We start from the raw sequence: 25,551 nt of genomic DNA, 5'->3' as shown, positions 1-25,551 counted from the left end.
AGTCTGTCCCTGTAAAATGACCAAGGCAACAGCTGCTTCTGGCATTCCTGACTTCCAGGATAACATGTGCTTTGTGGTAACACAAAGTCCCGTGGTTCCATAGTAAGCTTCATGAACCTATATAACAGAGGAGAAATCTTCTCCCACATGAAGTGAAGGGTTTAAAAAAAGAACTACAGAAACCAAGATTCCTATGTAAATGTGGTTGGACTTAGCCTACCACAGAAAGGAAGGTTACTGGAAGACTTTGCTCGGCTGTGTAATTTCATCCTTTAGAACCAAATTATAGTAACTGCGGACATTCCACTAGCTGTGGGCTAATGATGGGAAAAGGCCACTCTAGCCAGTGCATGCTGGGCGAAAGTAGAGTGAGAGGCATAGGTTTGTAACCAGCTTTTACAGAAAAGCAAGCCTAACTCTTCTGGTATAGCACCGTGTTACCAAACAGGGGCTCACGGTGTGCTCTGTTTCTAAGGAGAATGGGAATAATATGGCCTTCTGATGGCTGATTTTTTTGTTTTGTTTGGTAAGGTGAATTTAATGCTGGTGAAAAGTACCAGTCTGATACCTTGGAGACCTCTGTGCACCTTGAGAACAGAGACAGAGCAGCTGAAGCAAGGCAATTGCATGTACGTGCTCAGAGTCCTTCACCAATCACACTATCCCTGCCCAAGAGGGGCGAACACTAAGATAGTTCAGTCTCCATGGCCTGTTTGCTCCTCAACTTCTGTGTTTGCTTAGTGTCAGTTGTAATTGTAATGTAGATCACTGGCCATTGAGTTCACTCATGCAGGCATATTCTCAGGGCCTGGTGGCTCATGGTTACACAAAGTGCCCTGAGCATTCCCCTAAACTTCAGAAGGCTTGTCATACCATGTTATTAATGTAAGCCATTCCGGCACATCAGCATATCCTTCCCTAACACTCATTTCCACAGTGTGGCAAGGAACACAGCTTCCTTCATGGAAGAAGGGGCGGTGCCTGTCTTTCAAAGGAGATGCAAAACCAAAGTACTAACTGCACATACTCATAAAACATCCAGTGATGCTGTAGGAATAGAGCTGCTTTGTAGGAGTTGGGGCCAAAGCCAACATGGCTAATTATGTATTGCCTAACAAAAATTGCTCCTGTATTTTCAACTGGATACAGGATCCTTTAGTTCCTGTCCTAAACTGTAACATAGTGTTGCTGTGTGCGGGTAAACAGATGCCACCTTCCACCCCAGAGGCAGCTGCTTTTCATAGATGGGTGAAGTTATTATCCCTGTTTAACTCCCCAGGTAAATGCAGGCTGCTTCCACAGACTAGCTAGGTACCCAGGAACAGACTTTAGCCCGCAGGTTGTAACAGTGGAAGCTTTGAGTCCTTCTGTCTGAAAGATGGTAAAGCAGGTCATCACATCTTGCATTTTCTAGTTACCTCCCCTTCTTTTTGAAGGCAAGAGAAAGGGATTAATGCAATATTTGCTTTTTAGCCCACGTGGTTCATTCCGTTAGTGTCTGCCCCATTTACCATTGTTGCTGCTGAACAGCTGTCTGGATTACATCCCCTTTGTTGAAAGAAGCCCTGAAATGCTTTACAGACAGGCATCAGTAGCCATTTGTTTGGATTGAAGGAACATGCACGCTTTTAATTGTTCACGGCAAAGACAGCCTTTTAATTACTTCAATTAACAGAGAGAAGAACGCCAGTTAGCTCTCGTTATACAAAAGGTGTCCACAACGTCATTAAAACAGGATTTACAAGTGTCATAACTCCCAGCAGCATAGTCAACAACACAGGCAATCATTACAACTGAGCACCGAGGGAGAGGAGGAATAAACCATGAAGGAATGGAAGGAAAAGAAAAGCGGATGAAAAGAAGAGGGTGGGGGGAAAAAAAAGAAACTTCATTCTTCTTTTCCAATCTAAATTGATTTTATTCTACAAAATGCTACTCAGTTAAAATTGTAAAAGCAAAACTGTTTTAATATGTTCTTTCTTTCATAGCAGCAAGCTTTCTCTAACAAGCTTTTTGTTTTAGTGCAAATACTGTAGGCCTGTATTACAGTAAAATAACAAGAACAGAAAAGAGACAACACCAGAGAGATTGCTTCAGAGCCAAGATTTTCCATGATCGCAAGAACTATACAAAGATCAAAATGAACAAAGGGTCCCCATTTAGCAGTCACCTTTAAGAACCTTCTTGGTAGGAATTATTTCACCCCAGACAAAAAGAAAATAAAATCATTATCTAAATTTTTGAGGGGGGCGGGGGGGAGATAATGGTGCCCCAAACATACACAGATCTCCATAGATTTATATGAATCTTTGGGGCCTGATTCCAGTTTCTCTCACACCAGTTTTACATGAGCGTAACTCCACTTATTGCCTTTTCAGAGGAGTTACTCCTGATTTATACACATGCAAATGGAATCAGAATCAGGCCGTTTTCTTCAAGGATCTTAAAGTAGACTTCAGTTGACACTAGTAACTTATCGCTCTACTAAAGATGCACTATCCCTTATTGATGTTACTTTGAACTACACAGTATATCTAAATATATACACATTTTATCCTCTCATTGAGCTAAAACAATCAGATACCTATTTTCTACACATTTTTAATATCAAGTAACCACAAACAAGAAAGTGGAGTAACCCTTTAATCATACAGTGTGGGAGGAGAACAATTTAAGTAGAACAGGACAGGATTTTATTATTATTTTGTACTCAGATTTGTCCCCAGCCCCAGCTATTGTTCACAAAGGACCGATAATGCATCTTTAGAAACAAATATCTCTTTATACATTTTATACAGACAAGAAAAAAATAAATTCAGGAATCTTTTTTTTTCCTTTTTAAGTAAAGAAAAAAGCATTAGTAACCAGCAAAACCAGACAATTGAAGTATTTTTAATGCTCTCATTATTATATCCAGGTCTGGAACAGAAAAAGAGATGTAAACATGATAAATAAATAAGAAATAAAATGTAAATTGTTCCCTCCTTTCTTAAAATGTTTGATCTGGCCTTTCTGATGAGAATGATCTTGTAATGGTCGTGGAAATTATTATTTTAAGACATTTCAGAATTCTGCTTTAGAGTTGGAAAAAACCAAACCAAAACAGGAACATGAGCTGGGAGGATGTTAAATTAATGGTGGGCAGATCTGTTGGAGCAGACACAAAATGTTTGCCTGCCAATAAATAATGAGATACTAGGCTTTTTTAGGATGAAGGCCAGGTAGATCATACATACAGAAAGCAGCAAAATTAAGGGTTCAAATGAACTTAATAGATCATTTAAATAATATTAAAACAAACAAACAAACAAAAAAACCTATTGACCCCCAGCAGGTTGGTCCCTGGCCTACCACTCCTCAGCTTTCAGACTAGTCAGCCCCCTCACCAAAGAGGAAGGAATAGATAGGGGCCATGCCAGAACTGGGTGGGGTGGTAAATGGGGGTGAAATCAGCATGAGAAAAGCACATGGAGGTTGAAAGAATGTTTCCTTTGATTTAGCTGCTGTTGCTCCTCCAGTTCAGGAGTGATTTACTCTAAACGTGTGCTCAGGTGCTTTACTGAGCTGGGGCCAAACACTAGAGGACTGATCCAAAGCCTGTTGAAGTCAAGGGAAAGATGTCCAGGGATTTACATAGCCTTTGGATCAGAGCCGAGTTGCAATATGTCCCCAACCACAAACAGAACATTTGAAGACATTGCACATTTAGGAATCACCACGACATAGGTGTGATGGAGATTCCTGGTTGCAAAATGGTGCAGCATGTCACTATCTGAAAGAGGGCAGGTGAAACGGACACTGGTAAAAGATGAATCCAGAGCCAGCTCACAGCAGCAGAGAGGGCATGCTGTGTCTGATTTGCAACAGAGTAAGCAAAGCCAAGGTTACCTACCATTCCACTCAAGTGGAATGCACAAGCCCTGTGGCCTAACAGAGGTTCTTAATCTGGGACTCCCTGAAGGGTTTCGGGGGCAAAGCAAGCAGGTGGAAAAGGCTGCAGAGCTTCTGGGTTTTCCCCTCTTGCTTTTTGTTTGTTTGTTTGAATTTATAATATACACAGCTATAAAAACTGTCTGTCACAACTGACAAGTTGTCCAAGGTATTTTCAGTTATTAGAAAAGGGTTCCTCTGCTTCTGATGGTCACAAACACATTGCCTAAGGGGTCACCACTCAGCAGGGATGCCGCTGCCTCAGGCTCAGCTCTGAAGTGCTCACTGAAAGATCAAAACAAGGGGAACAGTGAGGGCAGGAGGAAGGTGAGCACCAGCGAGGAGGTTGGGGGTACGTCTACACTACCTGCCGGATCGGCGGGTAGTGATCGATCTATCGGGGATCGATTTATCGTGTCTAGTGTAGACATGATAAATCGATCCCCGATCGCTCTGCCGTCGACTCCTGTACTCCACCGCAGCGAGAGGTGGAAGCGGAGTTGATGGGGGAGCGGCAGCAGTCGACCCCACGCCGTAAGAATGCAAGGTAAGTCGATCTAAGATGCGTCGACTTCAGCTACGCTATTCTCGTAGCTGAAGTTTCGTATCTTAGGTTGATTCCCCCCTTCTCCCCCAGTGTAGACCAGGCCTTGGGCTCCTTTGGGTAACATCTCAATGAATTAGGCTTAAAGAGGAGCCTGGTTCTCCCTTGGATCTATGCCCATGTCACAGAGATGAGGAGTTGGGTTCTATGGCTTGGAGGAGAGACAGAGACAGGTCAGAAGGGACCATCATGATCATCTAGTCTGACCTCCTCATTTCAGGCCACAGAATCTCACCTGTAATAGACCCCTAACCTCTGGCTGAGTTACTGAAGTCTCAAATCACGGTTTAAAGACTTCAAGTTACAGAGAATTCACCATTTAAACTTGTTTAAACCTGCAAGTGACCTGTGCCCCATGCTGCAGAGGAAGGCCCAATAAGTTTAGGCTCAAACTTGCCCAATTAAGCAGAAGAGGATCGGGGGGGGGGGGGGGGGGGAAGGGAATACTTGAGACATCCAGATAGACCAGATGTGAAAAAATAATTTCTCATTTCTGGGACTAACTCTTGTTGGCTGGCAAAAGAGGGTTTTATAGGCAGCGGAAAGGACACTTGAAAATTTCTTTCAGAAACATTCTATTTTGCTACCCCAGTTACCCACAAAAACTGGCCAGGTCTTCCACTCTTGGACAGATTTCTCACCACCCTTCCACAGTAATGAAAAGGACTGTCTGATCCCAAATCAAATAGATAGCTGATAGGATTGTGAGCATCACCTGAAGTTACATTAGAAGAAGGGACAAGTTATTTTTCAAGACACCACAAATTCAGTTTGGTACTAAGGAGACTTTAGAAGAGCCTTTTGTTCGCACGCTACCAGTTTTGTAATCCTCAGAAATCTGGGTAAACAGGTACCTACTCAGTTCTTAATGGGTATGCTAATCATGAATTAATTCTAGGGAGGTTCCTGCAGAAAAGTGGATCAGGTCAACTGGCCCAGGGAGAAATTACATGCGTTTAGGAGTCACCGCTTATTAATATTATCTTCTGCCCTGCATGAGTGGAAATGAAACATAGGAGACATTTTACTGAGTGACCCTAGATTTGTGATTTAGATCAGCCAAAATGAGCATCTGGTAAACTGAGGGGAAAAAAGGACAGAAGCCACAGTTTATCTTGAAGTGACACTTTTTAGCTAAAAAAAATATTAAAAACAATCTTCGCTGGGCAAATTACTGAAAAATGTTTAAAATCATTTACCTTTATTTCTATTAATCAGTTAAGTTTTGCACTTCAACTAAGGACAATTAAACTAACTGGTTAGTTTCACGTTTGGGTCTCTGGCACGAGCATAAAGTAGGGAATGTTCCAATAATTAAGAAAGAACAGGATCAATGAATTTCAGTTTCATGAACAATTCACTAAAACATTTCTGTTCCTGGCAAGTTTTGTACGTGTGGGTTTGGTTTGGTTTGGTTTGAAAGAAAACCTACATTCAGACAGTATCCCTTTAAACCTGATACAAGCAACTAAGCAACAGTGAGGGTTTGTTAGAATCCATGATAGCTACGTAAAAGCCCAATCCTCTGAGGTGCTGAGTACCGTTAAATCCCAATAGAGACCGTAGGATCTGAGGGTGCTCATCATCTCACAGGATTGGGCCCTAAAATAGAACACTGCCCCAAAGATTTCTCCATAGTCTAGCCTAATTCAGAACATATCCAGATTTCGGTTGATAAACCTAAGAAGATTATACCCCACACAATTAGATATGCTGACACAGCAGCTTCAACGGGCTTAAATGAATGGAGATTCTCTTTGAATGCACTGAAAGGAGCTCTCAGCTACTACAACAGGAGCCTGATCCAACCCCCATGCACTCGATCTTGCAAAAACCTACAATGCACCTGAGCAAGGTTTCTAACTGCCATTGACCTGCAGTAGGAGTTGGACTTGGCTCCAGAGGAGTTGAGGTTAAACATATCATTTTCAGTAGTGAACATTAATTTTAAATGGCCATGCCCATTGTGTGCATTCTGCACTGTCAGCTGAGACCCTGTGTAGGAGAAGACGGAGGACCCACTGTTAGGGGCAGAGGCTCTGCTTGTCTTGAACACCAGAATTAAAAATCCCCCAATCCAGCAAGTATCAAAATACAACAGGGGCCAGGAATCAAGGCACAGTGACACAGACAAGGAAAGACAACAGAGATGCAAACTGCATTGAGTGGAATCAGCATCTGAGTCAGGCACACTGAGAGGAGGAGCAGGATGCATTGCACCCAAGATGGCAGGTAGCCAGGGTGAAGGAAACAAAGGATCCACCAGCAGATTTGACAAACACTAATTACAGGAGAAATGCTGCCAAAGACACCGGCTAGTGGAAACAGACTCTGGTATCCTATCAGCTACCAGGGCATCACTCTGGGTCCCATTACTAGGCATTTTGCTAACCTGGCCTTTGCAGCATGGGGAGAGGGGGACAAAATATCCATCTCATATCCTCCAACTCCTCCAAACAAATCTTCCCCTCAGTTCATGGCCACTTGCCACTGAGCTCATGGGCTATTGACTTACAAGCGCTACCCCTGTGACCAAGCATTTGTGACTCCTCCCAATGCTCCCCACCTTGACAACAGCAAGAATTTCCCACAGCTCCTCCCGCCGTCGTCATCATCATCAGCAAACAAAGATCATAACAAGCCTTTAGAGTGGATATCGACTAGATGAAATGTCATGGTATCAGTGAGAGAGAGAGAGAGAGAGAGAGAGAGATCAACCAACCAGAATGAACTAAGCACAGAATGTAACTAATCAGATCAGTTCACAAAGGAAAGGGGTGACTAGTGATTTTCTGCAGCTCGCCTCCAGTCCTGGCCAAGCGTGTTTCCCAAGTCCATTAAAACACACAAAGAGGTTTACATAGGCAGTTCCTCCAGAGGGGAGATTCCCCTCTCCAGATGTACTGGGCATGTCATTTCCACCATCACCATTTCTGCTTCCATGGAGTTTACATTTGTTCTTGTTCTTCCTGCTCAAGGAGGCTCCTGGAGCCACATTTCCCCTTTTCTTGCTCTTGCTGCCCTTGTGCTTGAACGCCCTTGTGCCAGTCTTTAATCCTGTGGAGGAGGTTCCCCCCACCCCCACAGTCCTGGGTGGGAATGTAACACACTGGCAAATGAGGGACACGGGGTGGGGGTTACAAGGCCAACAGGGTTGGAGAGTTCAAGGAATCTGAGGACTGGTCACCACTGCTGCTACTTCTCCGGTGAGCTTTGGAGCATGACTCCGAAGGGGAGAGAGGAGACTCCTGATCCAGCACGCTGGGGTATGTGAAGACCAGGTTGGAGGTGCCAGGAGTGATGGCAGGTGTCGAGGTCACCACAATGGGAGTGTTGAGTGGCTCCTCCCCATAAAACCCCCCTGCAATGCTGATGGGCTTAATGACAGACCTCTGAGCTTTGTCGAGGCCCAAAGAGGAGGATGGGATCTCTTCTTCCACCGGCTCCTGCTTCACCACCACTGCTCCACTCACTCCAGTCCGGACCGTCTGGAGGCTGTGAGATGGTGGGGTGCGACGCTCCTCGGGGCTGATTTTGCACACAGGGCCATGAGCCACCAGCATGAACTCCAGCTTATCCTTCTCTTTCTGGAGTTCAGCAATCTCCTTCTGCAGCACTGATTTCTCTTCCTCCAGCTCCTCCGTTTCCTGCAGACCGAGGAGAAATTAATAAATATGACAGCCTACGCTAGGGGAGAGAGCGGTGGGCAAAGTCAGAGCCTTATCAGAATGTGCTAAGCACAGAGAGAAGCTGAGCAGATATGCTGCATACCCCTCTCAGAGACCATCTACGAGCAGTAAGAAACATGGCAACCCTTTGGGATCTACCACTTAGGCAGTACCAAACACACTCCTTCAGAGCCAGTCAAACAAAAAATGTCCCCCTGGGATCTCAGAGACTGCTGGGGTGCTCCACTGCAGAAAGGACCAGCAATGAATGGGTATTAGGGGAAATCACAAACAATGACGCATGGCGTCCAGGGTGCAGCAGTACAAATTATGAACGACATTGCATGTTAAGGAAAACTTACAGCCACTTCACCTGGCACATTTCAAACACTCAAAACTGCCTTGGGCATTCAGCCTAATCTAAAGGGGTTCCACTGGACTGAGTTTCCATTCCTGGGTCCATGCTCATCCCAAGCCAGCTGTCCCCTTTAGGTGCTATCCCAGCTAGGCACCAATAACCCTGTGAAGAGACCCTCGTGGAAATTCCAGCTGGCTCCTAATCACTGCAGTAGGCAACTAGGTTCTGGGGCAGAACAAGTGATGTATTGGTCCTCATATGAAAACCAAAGTATCTTAGGCACTTGTATGGCCCCCATTATTATTGTATCTGAACACCTCACCATCTTTAATGTTTTTATCCTCATAACACCCCTCTGAGGCAGGGTAGAGCTGTTATCCCATTTTACAACACTGGACCATCCTACCTTTCCAGGGGACCTGTAGAAAGATCTATCTGAGTATACAGGGAGTTGCACTAGGGGAAATGTGATTGGTTTAACCTATTCAATTACTTCAGCGTGAATTAACACAAACAAATCATATTATGTAAAGGGAAAATCTACACTGACAATCAAGCACTGAAAAGAGGTGGGGTTTGGAGGGTGTGACAGTGAAACAACTATATATGCTTATAACTTGGGCAAACAACAAGAGAGTTGTGCGGGGAGGGGCACATGGGTGCAAGTGTAATACTCCCCACATAGGTTGTCAGTAGGCTTTGAACCCAGGATATTGAGCATCAGAGCACATAACTACCACATGAGCTAAAGGAGCGACTTCACTAGCTGATAGCAGTAGGAAGCAGTGATTTTTGAGCCTGACTTGAACCAGCCACTGAAAGGGCATGTGCTACATACTTTGCAGTAGATTTGTGTCACCCACCAGCAGGAGGAGAGGCATGGTTTAGAGTGATCCGAGGGGTATAGAACCAGAAGGGGAGAGATGCGTGCAGAGTACATACCGCCTGGAGTTTCTCTGTTAGCTCTCGACGCCTGTTACGGCACTTAGCAGCTGCCAGCTTGTTCCTCTCTCTTCGGATCCTTCGCTTCTCCTCTTCCTCAGGTGACAGCTGTAGGCACATACCAAACAAGCTCAAAACCAAACCACAAGATCTGAGCAAATCCTTCCTTGCACTTTGTGAACAACAGTTCACCACAGAGCAAAAAGGGCCTGATTCTGCAAGGTGCTGCGCACTCTCAACTCCCATGGAGGTCGCTGGAAGACGAAGGTGCTCAGCATCTCTCCTAGGATTGGCTCCATAATGAAGAGGGTCGAAGTAGAGAGGGGCGCGACAGGACTGTGCAAGAGGACAGTGAATCTGCAGCCAAGGCCAAGCAGACAATGGGTGGCACATAAAGCAAAACCAGAGCAAAATGTTGTAAGCGCCTCTTTCTTGAAACAACATATCTGCTTCTTTCCACACAAGCACGGTCATTAACCTGAAGGTCAGGGACCAGATCCTCAGTGGGTGCAAATCAAAGTAGCATTATTGAAGTCGATGGAGCTATGCTAATCTACACCAGCTGAGGATCTGGCCCCAGATTTCCAAGCACTAGCCAAGATAACACACTGTACTTCCTGTATCTGCAGGCAACCATCCAGCAACATAAAAAGACCCACAGGGCAGATTATGTTCTCTCAGAAGCCCATGGAGTGACACTGTTGTAAATCCAGAGTACTCAAGGGCAGCAGATGACCAGCAGTGTCCAGTCACGTCAGGCTCAAAAGTCTAGGTTTTGGAACAACGTTTGCAAAATCTCACAGTAACAGAAATGCTTCCATCGCTATAGATACCAGGCCAGCTCCTCAGCTGATGTAAACCAGCACACTGAATGAACCCCATGTGGCTACCTAGACTTACAACAACTGATGATCCGGCCCACCGTTTTTAAATTCCAATGCAAACTAGATTTTTGTTTGGATTTTATCACTCCCGTGCAGGATTCACAACTAGAACATGAGAAGCAAAGAGTGACACTGGGCCAGATCCTCAGCTGGTGTGCATCGACACAGCTCCACTGACTTCAGACATGCTCTGCAACTTTAAACCAGTAAGGATTAGTCCAACTGATTAGAAACAAAACGGAAACAGACTAATGTGGTGTTAAGGTCCAAGTTGATCTAATGCAAAAAAATAAACTGCCAACAAATAATGAAAGCATTTTGTTCAATTAAAAAAAAAAAAGCTTTCAGTTTTAATACCTTAGGGCTGTGAACAAGCTAGTCATCGCTTTCATTATCTGTTCTTGTTTATGGTTTTTTACTCTGCCTAACTTCATTCTGGGGTTTTATTTATTTATATATTTTGTTGCAATCATTCCCGTTTCAGTACATTCATTTTAATCTGCGTGTTTGCCCCCCCGCCCCTGATCCCATTGTGCTTTTGCTCTTTTATTAACTTTATACATTTCTGTGATTTTTATTTTGATTGCACATACATGAATTTTTATTGTGTATAAAACGGGCATGTATGTGTGTGCATACAATATATACAGTTTATATGGCCCCTGCTCAGCAGAGCCCTAAAGCACATGCTTAAATTGTTAGCTGACCTGGGGCCTATGGATGGGATTCTCAAAAGCACCAATGGGATTTAGCAGCACAAGTCCCACTAAAACAGGTTTCAGACCAAAATTTTCTTGCCAGTAACTTCAATTCTGTTTAATGATCTGACTCAGGTTGCCACTTTAACAAGTCCCATGAACAACCACAACTGGTGACAACTCAGGCCCTAATCTGGCACAGAATATTTGCATATGTGTAACATTAACTGGGGCCTAAAAAGAGGAACAGTCCTTGGTGTTTTTAAAGGAGTCCAGTTCTTCATTGTTTGTACCCCTTTCGTATTAATTCTGCGTGAATAGGCTAGTAGATGGGTTTGCCAGCAGAAACAGTCACCAAAACAACCTATTTTCAGCAAATATTATAGAATAGTCTCAGAAAATGAATTCTGAATTGGATTCATGAGCCCCCACATCAGAAATCTGATCCTAGGAGTCCCATTCAGCTCATCAGGTACCGAACACAGCATACGTCTAATCAGCACAGCTTGAATCGGAAGGACCCACAATGAATCGCTCACAAACAAGCCACAGGCCAGGAATTACTGGCCGGCATTCTTCAGGAAATAAAGTCAAACAACAATCAAATTGGAGCATATTGGGATCTCTTCGTGGCCAATTTGTGAACGCAGAGGCAACGTTTGCCATACAAATTATTTGTTGCTAATTATTCCTCTGGTTCCAGTGCCAGCTTTACTCCACTTTAGACAACAGAGCATTGGACCCAGTGAAAGCGAGGGGAATCCACCCTTGTGCAGGGGGCCAGCACAAGACCTATGCACTGCTTTACTCTGAACAGAGGATCGGGCTCTTCTTGAGCAAACACATACTTATAAAAATAGGGCTTAAAAATGGAACTGTGTTAGCCCTCTGCACCAAGGGGATTTTCATTCACTATGAGCAATGTTAACCCCTTGTCTGCCTCTGAGATCTCAAAAAAACAGACAGGCTACAATAGTCAGACTGAAAATCAAAATGGATGATGTGGAAGTAAAAGCAAGGCTTAGTGTTTTATTAAAAACAGACCTTGTGCAATACCCATCTAATCTGCTGGCCAGGTGCAGTGTCCCATTGCATTTCTCTGCAAAGGCCTGCACAACTGCGGCTTCAGAGTCACACAGGGCGATCCAGATTATTTCTAGTTTCTTTAGAAGTGAATTTTGCACTAATGGAAGGCACTGGTTTGACCGCCCTGGCGGCTGGAGTCCACTATTAACCCACATAACAGGTACAGTGTGGACAGTGGAAGTCCAAGCTTGCCCACACCAGCCATATTAATGTCCCTCTGAGGAGCAAAGCCCTGGGCAAAACGAGCTCAGTTTACAAGATCATTCAGTCCTTGCTCAGACTGCCACCAAGGGATTGGATATTGTTGGGTTTGCGAAGTGGACACCTGCCCACTAGGAAATAGACTTAGATCTCCAGCCACCCACTACGCAGGCGGCTCTTTTTAATAAGCATATGTTTGTGCAGTAAAAGCCTCCCACATCCCAGTTCTGGTTAGTTGCATGCTCATGCCAGCACACAACACTGGAATCAGAGTGGGACCAGCTAGCCGGGGAGCACACTGGAAAAGGAAGGAATTGGCCCAGAGGAGAAGGGATGGCGTGGCACTCCAGCAGGGTCAGCCCTCCCTCCTCCAATCCCCGGGTATTTTCTTAAGCAGATTGTGTAAAACTCAGCGGTTCCGAGGTTTTCTTCTATTTGAGGCCCCAGCCAAATAAACTCAAACTGAAACCCAGTCTAGACTACAGAGTTTCACCTGGTTTTGATGTGAAGCCACAGATCGGCCCAGACTTGAAGAAGCCTTTGAGGGAGCTTGGCTGAATTACAACTTGTAATGATCTCACAGCAATAAAATTGCCTCCTTTCGTGTGATATTCTGAGGGACCTGAAAGGCCTTTATAAAGTAAGGGCCAGCCCTGGATGGCAGGGTGGAAAGGAGTGTGATCAGAGTGTGCTGTGCTCTGGAGCTGATTGAACAGTCCTTAAGGGTCACTGTAACCACAGGGCTGCTCTAACTGGTACTCCTAGGACGGAGGAAGTGGAAACGTGACTGAAAGCCACCTATCTCCCCATCTCACACACACACACACACACAGAGGATTCTAAGCAGCGTTCAGGCATACCTGAGGATCTGTCCCTAGGAATTAATTCACCTACAACCAAAATGCAGCCACCCCTGAAAAGGAAACCTGGCAGCTATTTAACAAAGCACCATAACACCACGTATCAAATTGAGGACAGGAAGTGAAGAATATGTTACTCATTGAAAAATGCAACGAGGGGGGAATTTTAGGGAGACAAAATAATCAGCCAAATAGAATTAAGTCGGCCATAGAGGGATTAAAACCTTCTTACTCTTGCAAAAGTTGCCATGGGATCCTTGTAAAGCCCCAAGTTGTCAGGGCCTTGGTTTTTAGGCATCACCCAAAAGAAAGCCCTTCCAGCAACACAATACCAAGCTGGGATGGGTATCAGTCAGTTTCAGACCAAGAGCACTACCTACTGAATCACCAGCCCTATTACTTGCAGCACCTTAGGTTGTCTTGCAGCTATACCCAAACACCAGCTATACCCAAAACTGCTTAGCTTGCAAGTTAGGATGAGGCATTCTATCCACCATGGTTACCTGCTCATCTCTTCTCCTCCTGCCCACTGTGGTCCCAATAGTTTTAATGACACCAGGTCTCTGAAGGGCTGTATGTCCACCAACTGAAGACAAGTTGGGCAGAGGGTGGCTGTAGGGATGTGAGCGAGAGTAGGGACTCGACATGGAGGTGATCACTGTGGGCTGGACCATCCACTGCAGGTCTTGGCTGGTTGTTATGGCATTAATGGTGGGGATAAAAGCACTGCCTGATCCTGGCATATCTATCCGGAATTTCTAGAAGGAGACAAAAAAAAGGGAGAGAGAGATCAGTACATGCACAATATTGATGTCTAAGCAGAAACAAGTGGAGAAGGAGATTCACTGGGAGAATCTAAGCAGGTACCAGAATCAGGACATAAACACCTGAAGCAGATGGACTCAGTGACCCATCGATATACAGATGGCATGGAAAGCTACGCCCTTCCACAAGCAGACAGCCTGGTGTGGCAACCAGCAGAACAGGCTTCAGATTCTGGCACTTGCCCCATACATGCCATTTAGTTTCCATGCAGAATAGCCTGTGTTTGCACTTGTTCCTGAGGAGTGGATGGGACGGAGAGCACCTGCACAGACAGCACACGCCCTGTGCACCTTCTGGTACTTGAACAAAAACTAAAAGCCTCACAGTGGGAGCCTATCATGTTGAAGGATCTATGTTGTTCTGATGTGTGAAGTGAAGGGCCTTTTCGCTTGTCACAATGATTATTTGTACCTCTTGATGCCATTCCGCTCTGGTGCAGTTTGGTTTTACTTCACTTCTGAATGAGACTCACTGCCAAGCAACCTCTTCTTCCCCGCCCCCAATCCCAAAGCAACTCCTTCCCTCTCCCCTCCAATCCCACTCCTGCCAAAGAAACTCCTCTCTTTCCCATAATACACTTGCCCTCCCTGCAAACAGTGCAAAGCATGTTGTATAGAACATTCACCCCACACAGCAAGTCATGGCCAAGTCTAAAAGGGGAATTGAGGAGTTTCTAGAAAAATACTTCCCCATCAATCCAGAAAAAAGGAAGAGAAATTTCAGCCAGAAACACCAGCACGTAGTTCACTGGAACCTTTTTACGGGGGATCTGTTCTGCCCCTATAACACGGGAGTTCTGGCCAAAGGATATGGCTCTATGAATGAAAGGTTTGTATAGAGAATTGCAGTGATAACAGAGAGAGACCACACAACAATTCAGGGCTTCATTATGTGGAACCATGCTCACCACAAACAGGTTCTAGGGTATAATGTGAAATGCCCAGCTCTGGGACAGTTATGTGCATGTTTACATATTTTAAATGCAGCCTATAAAATGTGTTTCAGGATTCAGACTGGACAAGTTCCTTGCAGCTCTTGGCATTGTCTAGACAAAACAAGGCAGCAGTAAAACCAAGTCAGTAGGTAATGATCTCCTCCATAAAACTTGTACACCTGGTTTCAGTCAGACTTAAGTAAATCCACCTGGATAATATGCTGGCACTAAACAACTAGGAAAACAATGATGTGTCCAGGAGGGGGAAGCATGAGAGAAAGAATGCTTTTGTCTAGAAAGAGATCCTTTCAGGAGACACTCAAAGGTTAGATTAGGTTTTAAAGACATGTCTTGCACCACCAACATTCTGAACTTTGAATACAGAAGTGACAATAGACTTTTAGGACCAGAGGTGAGAACTATCAGCCAACAACAGTTTGTGGCCCTTGAAATGATCCTGTGCAAATGCACATCCTTAGGTCAATTAAATGACATCACAGGAGCCAGAAAACTGGAGGAATGGGGAATCACCACCACCATGACCCCGATTCAAGAGAGTACTTAAGCATTAAGGATGATCTTGAAGTTAAGCATGTGCTTAAGTGTTTTCCTAAATCAAGGTCTATAAAAATAATTTTCCAGATTTTTACAGGACCAGAACTTTAGCCATTGGACTGTGTGTGTAACATTGGCCCAAATTCCTGATGACTTCAATGCAACCAGAATTGAGCCCAAAAGAGCCACCTGAAACACAGAAAAATTCCAATTTAAAGCATCAGACAGCCCTAAACTAAGGAGGAAAGTTAGGAGAAAAAATGAGTGAATCGGTTAAGGGAGGGAATGTAAGAATGAACCTGTCCCCTGATATCAAACCTTCAGCAAAAGCCCCACCAGAACCTTAGGTCCTTCTATACTTCCTCTTCATGGCTCCTATAAAGGAGTTTGCTGAAAATAGCTATACGTGCCACTCCTCTCTCTCCCTGTTCTCCAACAAGGTAAGCTATGCTTGTAGTATAGGACAGGATGTCTTCATGTCTCCACATTATATAGTGTAACTAGTGCTGGGATGAGATAGAGGAAAAATTACATTAAGGTCATAAAGAGGGAGCATGAGCTAGTGTAGCGGTTAAAGAACAGCTTTGAGAGTCAGGAGATCTGGGTTCCACTTCAAACTCTGCTACTGATTTCCTGTGTGATCTTTGCCTTTCTGTGCTACAGTTCCCCCTCTCTTTAAAGAGGGGAATAATTATTCTTACCGTCTTCACCTGTGTGTTGTGAGGCCAAATTAACCATTGCAAAATGTGTTGACAGCCCTGTATGGAAAGTACTATAGATATGAAAAATTATCATTCAGGAGAGTTTATTGCAAACCTAAGGGTAATGATCCTTGCAGTGACATACATCCTGACCTTCAACTCCTCATAACCAGGAAGGAGTTCACATCTGACAGGTCATAAAAATTATAATAATCACCAAATTATCTGGATGAAGGGTCAGATACTAACTTCTCCCAATCCATTAAGAGATGAAGATCAGGCCCTATGTCAATGGAAAGGTCACTGCCCTTAGATTTGCAATCACGTCTTCCATTTGATCTAGGACCCTGCTATCACATAGAATGAGTTCTTCTCAACACACCTATTCCTGGCAGTGGTAACAGTGGCAAAGGCAACTAGCTCAGGGGGCCAGTAACAAGATAAAGGCATCTATACAGGGTTAAGCAGGGTTCTGTCTTGTAGATGGAGCTTTGACTGCATCCCTGGATTGTGCTAAAGCGTTGGACATTCCATCTGTAAACCTAGGATATTAGCCTTTGTGCCCAGACAAAATTGTCTATGACAGGCTTAGAGGCAGAAGGAAACACCTCTAGTTTCCGCCGGGACTCGTGTCCTCCTTTGCTCTAGCCTCCTTCCTAATCCCTTAATATGGCTTCAGAAAATTTCTGCTGAGACAGGCAACTCTGAAAGGTGTCAGTAAAAATCCTCCGTTATTATGCTCCTTTCGCCATCTAACTAATTACAGGATGTGTCACTTATCACAAGACTGTCTTAAAAGACGCTCCACTATGACTCATGTTAGGTCTCTAAACCGAATGCACAATTACCTACTATATGTAACCGTGGTCATTTCCACATTCTGCTTGGTGCTCAAGGGGCCATGATCCCCATGGTGGCAACTCTCTCCTGCCCATCTCGATCAACTCACCTGCTTTACAATTCAGACACTGCACTGCCATTCACTTTCCCTTACAAAAATGCTAGTAGGCCCCAAGCCCTTTGTCACTGGAACGCCACAGTGGTTACCTATGAGGCTCCCAATATGCTTCCAGGTCTAATCCACTGTGATACCATAGTTTTCAGTGGCAGGTTCTGACCTGCTCCACCTCCTTTTGAAGTTCATTGGGTGCCAATTTGTTCCCCTCATCTAGCAGGCCTGCATAATCTTGCCCTCACCTGTATCTCAGCTCATTCCCCGAAGTCCTTTTACTGCTCTTCCCAGCTCTATTTCTCCTTTCCCCACAATCAGCTTTGTACCTTCCATCATGCTGGCCCTTATTCCTGGAACACTCTCCCGACCCTCATCCACCAAGTCCCTCCTCCCTTAGCCCCCCCTTCCTTCAAATCCCACTTTATAGCCTCCTGCATTCATCTCCTCAGCAGTAATCCCCACACCCACCCTCTCCTGATTGGTTGTTTTATGTTTTATTTAGATTGCAAGTCCTTTGGTGTCTATGTTTCTGAAGTCCCATGGAGATTCATGGCACTATATACAATGTTTAGCAATAGTAAAATGGTAATGCTGCACACTTTAGATCTCCACACCCCGCTCTGGAACGTACAACTACTGCAACACTGCAGAGCCATCGCCCTAGCACAGCCCCAAGCAACATGCAGATCAAGATACCATCACATTCCCTGGTAAAAGACAAACGCGCCTCTAGCTTTCCCATTGCTTCCAAAAGGGCTGAGGTCTGTTCCCAGTATAATCTAAAACATGGGACTGGGTAATGGCCTCCCATGCTTCATCTCCCAGGGACATTCCAAAGATAATGAATTAAATCTTGCCACAAAATGCAAAGGGATGGGCTAGATCAGTGGGTCACAAAGACCTGTATATATACCAGCAACGGTGTGATATTTCAGGCTGATGGGACTGCACTTTCCCTTCCTCATCTTCATGGGGAGCTTCCGTGCTGCTCCAAGTGAGTCACTGCTGCCCATGAACCCAAGAAAAGTTGATCCCCTCCAACCCAAATGATCCTATAACAAATAAATGGCTCAATATTGCAAGCTTTTCTCATGCAAGTAGTTTCCTTGCAGGTCAGACACTGCAGTGGGATAATATGTAGGAGGAAATCTTCCAGTCTGAAAGAGCAAATATATTATCCTCATTAAATTCTACATTCACCACAAGGCAAGTTTGTTATTAGGTATAGAATATTTTACATAACATTAAAAAACATCACAGCGCTGCATTGTAAGGATAGAACAGTTAAAAGGCATCAAAGTTTTGGCTCAGAAAGACGATTTCCACTGAAACGTGACTGATGCAGCTTCTGAAGAAGAAAGATTCAAAAGAAAACTTTGCAAGCTGTGTATTTTATGTGGTAATAAAACTGCTGATTTCCATAGTACAGAATCAGTGGAACCGACCAATTCCTAAAACAGAGGTGAGGCTTCTGTTTGATCCTAATCTACAAAATCTGCAAGGATCAAGGGGAAAGAAGACACACAAGCTTCTTGAGACGTGTCCCAGATTTTTAAAGAAAACACTTATGTACTTTTTTCAGAGTAACAGCCCTGTTAGTCTGTATTCGCAAAAAGAAAAGGAGTACTTGTGGCACCTTAGAGACCAACCAATTTATTTGAGCATAAGCTTTCATGATGCATCCGACGAAGTGAGCTGTAGCTCACGAAAGCTTATGCTCAAATAAATTGGTTAGTCTCTAAGGTGCCACAAGTACTCCTTTTCTTTTTACTTATGTACTTATTAAGCCAATTTCCTGATCTAAGACCTAATAAGATAGTAACCTTAGAAACTATATTCTGGCATCCATATCAAACACACACACACACACACACACTCTCTCTCGCCGTTTGAAAGAAAAACAACAAGGGAAAAAAAATAAAACCAGCTCATTTTATTTAGACTTCATTAACTCACACATTCTACACAGCCAATCAAAGTGTCACAGCCTCTGCAAAATTCACTTGATCTACTGTGTGTATTGCATTTGAAAGATACAAAACAAAAACAAACCAAGAGCGCCAAGCTATCCAAGCATGTTCAATTTCTCAACCCCCCTCTCTCCTCCCTCCTCCTCACATTTACTGAAAATGAGTAAATCATCTGATTCCAAACTACAATCCCTGGAAGCATTCCTACTGGGATTATCCTACAGAGGGCACCAACGAGGTATATTTGGAGCGAGCTGGGAAACTTTTGAGTCATTTCTGGTAAAAGTTCTTTGATGTGAGGAATGTCACAGGCTGGTACTGTTGGCAAAGTTTAATATAGGGCGATTTTTAAAAAATGATCCTATGACTTCTTGATGTGTCTCCCACGCTTCCAGTTAATTTGCACAAATTATGCAAGAAATAATAATAACTGGGGGGAGGAGGGGAGATGAAGCAACCCTGGTGGGGGAAAAAAAGGGAGAGAGAAAGAAGAGAGTGAGAGAGAAGGCCAGCTGATGTAAACAAGTTATGAAATAACATAGGTTTGTGTAACTGGCCCGATTGCGTAATGCTTTCCACAGAAGCCATGGATTTAGTTTATGCAGGCACATAAGCCTTTCTGAAGTGTTTTCCTAGGAAAACTAAAAGGAAAAAGTCCCCTTTATAAAAAACAAACAAACAAAAAAAACGACCAGCCTTCAGGTTCATGTAGTCACGCAACTTCAACAGGAAATATCTTCCATTCTTCTAGTTCCAATATTATGGGAGATCAGAAGCTTACAACAAGAAAAGTTATCTCAAAAATGTAACTAGATCCCATGAGCTCTGTAAGAGCTTGCATCCTGAGGGTCAAGAGAACAGGAAAACTGAACAGTAAATACCAACAAGCCGCAATCAGCAAGCTGAGGAATGTCTGAATACCAGAAGAGAGCAAAAATATCACTCCCTAGGTACGTAGAAAGCCTGGCCGATACAAAAACACATTCCATCCTCACAGACAGACACTATTAAAAAAGGGGGAGTGGGCGCGCTCTACTGAAATTCTTTAAACACCTTCCAAATCAAATAAAGTCTACTTAAAAAGATTCCATATATTTTAACTCCCTTGCAATAAAGGACCTTGAGACTGAGTATCACAGGACCTATTAGGGTAATAGCATATAGATGTCAAGGAAGTAATGCTGTTTTGGTTCAGCTCACAAAACAGCTTGTCTACTTGGGAGAAGATGGTGGGGGAGGGAAGAGCTTTTAACTAAAACAAGACAGGAGAGAGCTTCACAGATTTTTTTTTATTATTTTTTAGTAAGTTACCTTGAGGATTCCTTGGCATGAAAAGCAACTGTAAACTATTATTGCTGAAAGGTACCAAATAACAAAGTAAGATTTCCATACTATTATTAATTGCAAAATCTATGTGCATATTACACCAGGCTGTGAATTAGCCAACACTTGTTTTCTGCTTAGCCAATGATTATCCTCTCCCTATGGGTGGATGGATTTTTTTTTAAAACTATTCTTTCTTCCTTTCAGTGCTTTTTACACTAAAAAACGGGAAAGCTACTTCAGTGAGGTAGGTGAAAAGCCCCAAATAGAACTGTGACCCAAAGACCATGTAATGTTCTTTCCAAATTTTTATTTACAAATAATAAGAATAACATAATAATAATAATAATAATATTAATAATAAATAAATAATAATAATAATGAGTCTGAGCCTCTGGATTGTATTTACCTACCTATAGGAATTGGAGCTAGATACCAGGTTTGCGTTCAGTGATAAAATCTGAGTTATCTGAGCAGAAAACAGAAAGTCCTCTTTTCCAGGAAAGTTTGTGAAGCAGAGGAGCATTCCCACCTTTGTCTTAAAACTATTGGTCTACTTAGAAATTTATCTCTTATCTACAGGCTTTGGGAGCAATCTGAAAGCAGACTGATGAGATTAAGGTGTGATACTCTTGTGTAAAGATCACAGACCCACCTCTGCACTTTTTATTCGGGCAAGCTGCCTAGGGATGTCAGGATCAGACCCTATTTCCTGGTGTCCTGTCTCCCATCAAGATTCTGAAATGTCATTGATAATAGGTGGCATTTTGAAATAAACCGTAGTAACTAGCACCATTTCACTTGGGTTAAATGTTTAGTAGAATTCCTACAGAGCTGGCAGTATTTCAGGTTACACTGCATTCCCTTCACTTTCCAAGGATAAATAAAAGTCAGGGATTCTGACTTCCAAGTGTTCAGTGCCTGTTTGATGACATCTGCCATGTCTGTAGGTATGCTCAGCTAGCACATTGGATAAGTATAGAAAAGAACACTATTTTAGTGGAAAGCAGAGTAAGAGTTGATATTTTTAGCACCGTGAAACATTTCCTATAAGAAGTAATGCAAATTCATTGCATACACTCAAAGATGCACATAAGGTGCAGAGCAGCAGTCAGACAGTATATGCACAACATACTGCATGTATTTATATATAAACACATACACATTTCCATACACATAGACAAACTGGGTGAAAGTCATTTTAATACGCTCTCCTTTTTTTTTGTAATTACTCCCACTAGGAAATCCACCAGGAATCCACACACACAGCCTCCAATCCCCAAACTGGCATAAAACGAAAGTATATGCGTTAGTCTCCCTCTCTCTCTCTCACTCACACACACACGTTGCTTCTTTCAGCCCCAAATTAACTCCAGCAGAGGACAGCAGAACCCACGATGAGTGACTGACCCAGTAATGTCGCGGCGGCGGCAGCACCAGGGTGTGTGTTTTCAGCACAGACCCCGCTGCCCCCCTGACAGCAACTGGATCCCGGAGACGGTAATTTCAAGAGGAAATATAAAGCAACACTTAAACACTCACACGCTAAACACTTAGCTGCACTGGCGATTAAACGTTGCCTTTCTCTCCTGACCTGGCGTCCTGTAAATCCGTAGATTAGATTCCTCATTATTTACGTTCACACAAAACCGCCCAAACTCTTGCAAAGACAAAAGTTGTTTCCCCCCTCCTTTTAAGGCGTGGACTCGAGATGGATTTGGAGCGCCAAAGGACAGGCAGCACCTATTATTTCCCTAATCTCCAACTAGGCAGAGGTTTGATAAAGGCGCTCAGAAAATGGACTGGGTGTGGCAAGTGAATTTTACTATTTGGTTAAGCAGATTTCTTTTGAAGCATCTTAGAGAAAAATGGCCCACAAAAGCACAATATAACAAGGATATTACAGACACAGAGATGTTATACACAGCCACACTACATTATTTAATCCTGTCTGAAGCGGAGACCTGGTCTCAAAGTAAAGCTCTTGGTGTGCAGAGTGGAAGACAGAATTGTGTTACCTACTGTCCTTGGGTCCCACAGCAGAGGGTGCTCAGATGATCAAAAATAAAGATGCACTGAAGGGGGGGGGGAGAAGCTTTGATCATGTCAGTTGCATGGCAAGGTGCCTGTGACCGCCCCTACCTGTTGTGCTGTGCCGCTGGAGTAAGTCTCTGGGTGGCCTGGAGAGCCGCTGCTGCCCCTGGAGGAGGTATCAAAGTTCCCGGGATAGTCGTGGTACATGATCCGAGGTAGAAGCCGGAGAGAAACACAATGTATTTTCCTTCACACACACACACGCTCTATTTCTCCGCCTCTCTCGCCTGATTTTTATTTTCAGCCTTCCAACTGCGCTCCGTAAAGATCTGGGGGTTGTTTGTTTGTTTAAATAAAGAGTTAAAAATCAAGCCCTTTCCTCAACTTTTTCCGCCACTCAAGACTGGGGGAAAATAATATTTCCCACCTCACAAAATAGAGCCACTCTCTCTAATCCCAGAGGTCTTTGGTGCACTCAGGAAAAAAAAATGTGGATTTAAAATGTGCCGCAAAAAAAGTGTAAATTAGACGTCTCTCTTTGTTTTAAAGTCTCTTGCTGTCTTAAAATCTGTTACATTTGCTCTGAAGAAGAGAAAGGGGAGGGAAAAAAGACCTAACCACACACACTCAAAACGCGTGTGTCTATTGCCCTTCTTCAGACTTCCTGTGAATATTTGTTCTGGTTTCAACGCTCCTCTGGCTCTGTAGTTTTCAGTCAAGAGGCTCTTTGCCTCCTATTTAATTAAGTCCTTTATAAAAGTGCCAGTTCCCTGCTCTAACTGAACTGGGTGACTCAGTCCAGGATTTTAGCCTCTTGATTTTTTTTAAACTCCCTTAATTATTGATCTGTACACTCGCTGCCTGCCAGCCTCTGCCCGCGTGAGTCTCTCTCTTCTCTTCTCCCCCCCGGGTCGCCTGCCCCCCTTTCTGTCTGTCTGTCTGTCTGTGAGTCTCTCTGGTATCTCGTTCTCTGAGCTCCTTTGCTCTCCCTGGATGAGTCAGTGCAATGGCATTAGTTCAACTCCACACTCTTATTATCCATCCCCTCCTCTGAGAGCTGTACCATGTGGAGTCACACACGTCAAACTCCCAGCTCGCCAAACCCCACTTTGCAAGGAGGAGCCTCCCACCTGGCAGGGGGAGGGGGAAATTCACCCCGCCCACTTAATCCGATTTGGCCAAACCCAGCCCGCCGCCTGCAAACCAATCTCAGAGCCCTGCAGGGCGGGACGGCACAATCCCCTGTGCGGCGGGGGAGCAGCCCGGGGCCCCGCGCGCCTGATTTGTTCCTGGCAGAGCCCGCCCCTTCCCCCCACTCACTGGCGGCCTTTAGTCTGTTCCATTGGCGCACGTTGCCAAAGATGGTCATTTGCGTTATCCGACGCCAGCCCGGGTTTCCTTGGTTAGGATGACGCGGCCCGAGAGGGATTCCCTACTCGCTCGCACCAGATCGGCTCCGCTTAAAGGGGAACCGGATCAGAAAAGTGGAGAGAGAGAGAAGCGGAGATTCAAGTTCCTCCTGAACGCGCACCTGGCTGTGTGATAGCGGGGAAGGCGGGGGCTGGATCCACAATTACCCCGGCGCTGGCTTTGCAGTGCGGGGAGGGAGGTGGGGGGAGTGTGCAATGGGATCCAGAGTTGTCCTTACAACGGTGTGTGTGTGTGTGTACAACTGGAGCCAGAGTTATCCTTGCAACGGGGGAGTGGGGAGAGCTGGATCCAGATGCTGGCTTTGCACCGCGGGGGAAGCTGGATCCAGGGGCTGGCTTTGCAGCCCTGCCTGCAGTGCTCATTGGCACTGTTTCCCCTCGCTGCTGTACTCTGAGAGACTCTTCCTAGAGCAGGATCAGCGAGAAAAGTTCGTGTTTGTTGCCTTCATTCCCGTGCAAGGCTTTGATCTCGCTGGTTTAACACCAACGTTCCCGCGAACATTGTTTTGTTGAGGGCTGGCTGCAAGAGGGGGCCACCCTACCAAAGGCGGATTTTCCCCCCCGCCCGCTCGCCCTCTATCGGCTCAGACCCTGACACTGCTCTCCCCACGCCCCGGGGCTTCACCCCCAAAGGCAGAGGCTGGCCACGCGTAAAACTCCTCTGCACACTCTGGAGAGACGCTGCCCTTTCCGCTGGAAACAGGCGCGCTCCGTGCTTTGTTTACACAAGCCCTTCCCAGCAGGACGAGTCAACGCAGCTGCCTGGTGGGAGGCAGGAGGGCCGCAGCGGGGGCGGGGGCGAAGAGAACTCAGAACAGGGGTCACCCTTGCCAGCTGCCAGCTCTGCCCTCATCACCGCGGGCTCCCGTGCCCTGAGCAGCGAGCCGGACGGCCGGGCCCCCCAGGGGAGCGACCCGATCCCAGCAGAACAGGCTGCGCCGCTCCCCGCCTCGTCTGCCCGTCGCACCTGGGCCTCAAAGGGTGTTTCTCTCCTTGTTCCCCGCCAAGTGGCAGCTCTGCCAAAAACGCTACCCCCCTTCCCCACAAGAGCCTGCTGCCGAGTGGGCCCACCCCTTCCAGTAATGCCTGGGAGGGGCCCAGGCAGGGGAGGCTGGCGGCTGCTCCGGGCTGCGCGCCGCACGCAGCGATCACTCCCTCTGTTCCCGCGGCTTCCAGTAAAGCGGCTGCTGGATAACCCCAGCCTCTGTCTAGAGCATCATGGAATCTGTGCTGTTTGCTGATGCAACGTACAAGCCTCTGCGTTAGCAGCTGCAGCCCGGCACGGAGCGTAGCTGTGGTGATGACAGCTCCCCGGGAGGGAGCTGCAGGCAAGAGAGACGTGAACAAAGCTCAACTCCAGTGTTCCAGCTGAGTAATTACAGGGTGGGGGGATGAAGTCCTTGTAGGGGGTCCGTGCGCAGGGGGGCAGTTTTCCCCTAGGAAATGTCTTTGAACCGACAGATCATCTGGAGAATTCCAAAGGCAAAATGTTTGGTCTTCAGGAGGCTCTTGATGAACCAGGGTGAAAAAAAGATCTCCAGTGGGAGATATTATTGAGGAGTATCCAGAAAAGGGGGATCCATTTGGCATTTTTGT

The 25,551-nt window shown here is 45.1% G+C and overlaps 1 protein-coding gene across 4 annotated transcripts; it reads right to left on the bottom strand.

Moving 5' to 3' along the window:
- Positions 1–1,626: 1,626 nt before the first annotated feature.
- FOSL2 (FOS like 2, AP-1 transcription factor subunit) lies at positions 1,627–23,660 on the bottom strand. 4 transcript variants are annotated; one of them, XM_007071686.4, is made up of 4 exons: positions 22,634–23,660; positions 13,735–13,989; positions 9,503–9,610; positions 1,627–8,181 (listed from the first exon to the last, which is right to left on the bottom strand). In XM_007071686.4, exons 1-4 carry the CDS (start codon positions 22,730–22,732, stop codon positions 7,672–7,674), a joined length of 972 nt encoding a protein of 323 aa, XP_007071748.1. In that variant the 5' UTR covers positions 22,733–23,660; the 3' UTR covers positions 1,627–7,671. The 4 variants fall into 4 exon arrangements, with proteins under 4 accessions (XP_007071748.1, XP_027689621.1, XP_043399466.1 ...); XM_027833820.3 differs by lacking the exon at positions 22,634–23,660 and adding an exon at positions 22,510–22,595; XM_043543531.1 differs by lacking the exon at positions 22,634–23,660 and adding an exon at positions 22,086–22,481.
- Between the last annotated feature and the right edge of the window lie 1,891 nt (positions 23,661–25,551).

The sequence above is a fragment of the Chelonia mydas genome, chromosome 3 (genome assembly GCF_015237465.2).
Source record: "Chelonia mydas isolate rCheMyd1 chromosome 3, rCheMyd1.pri.v2, whole genome shotgun sequence".
Taxonomy (NCBI): Eukaryota; Metazoa; Chordata; order Testudines; family Cheloniidae; genus Chelonia; species Chelonia mydas.
Note: the sequence above shows the minus strand (reverse complement) of the source record. Positions and strands in the feature narration are given on the sequence as shown.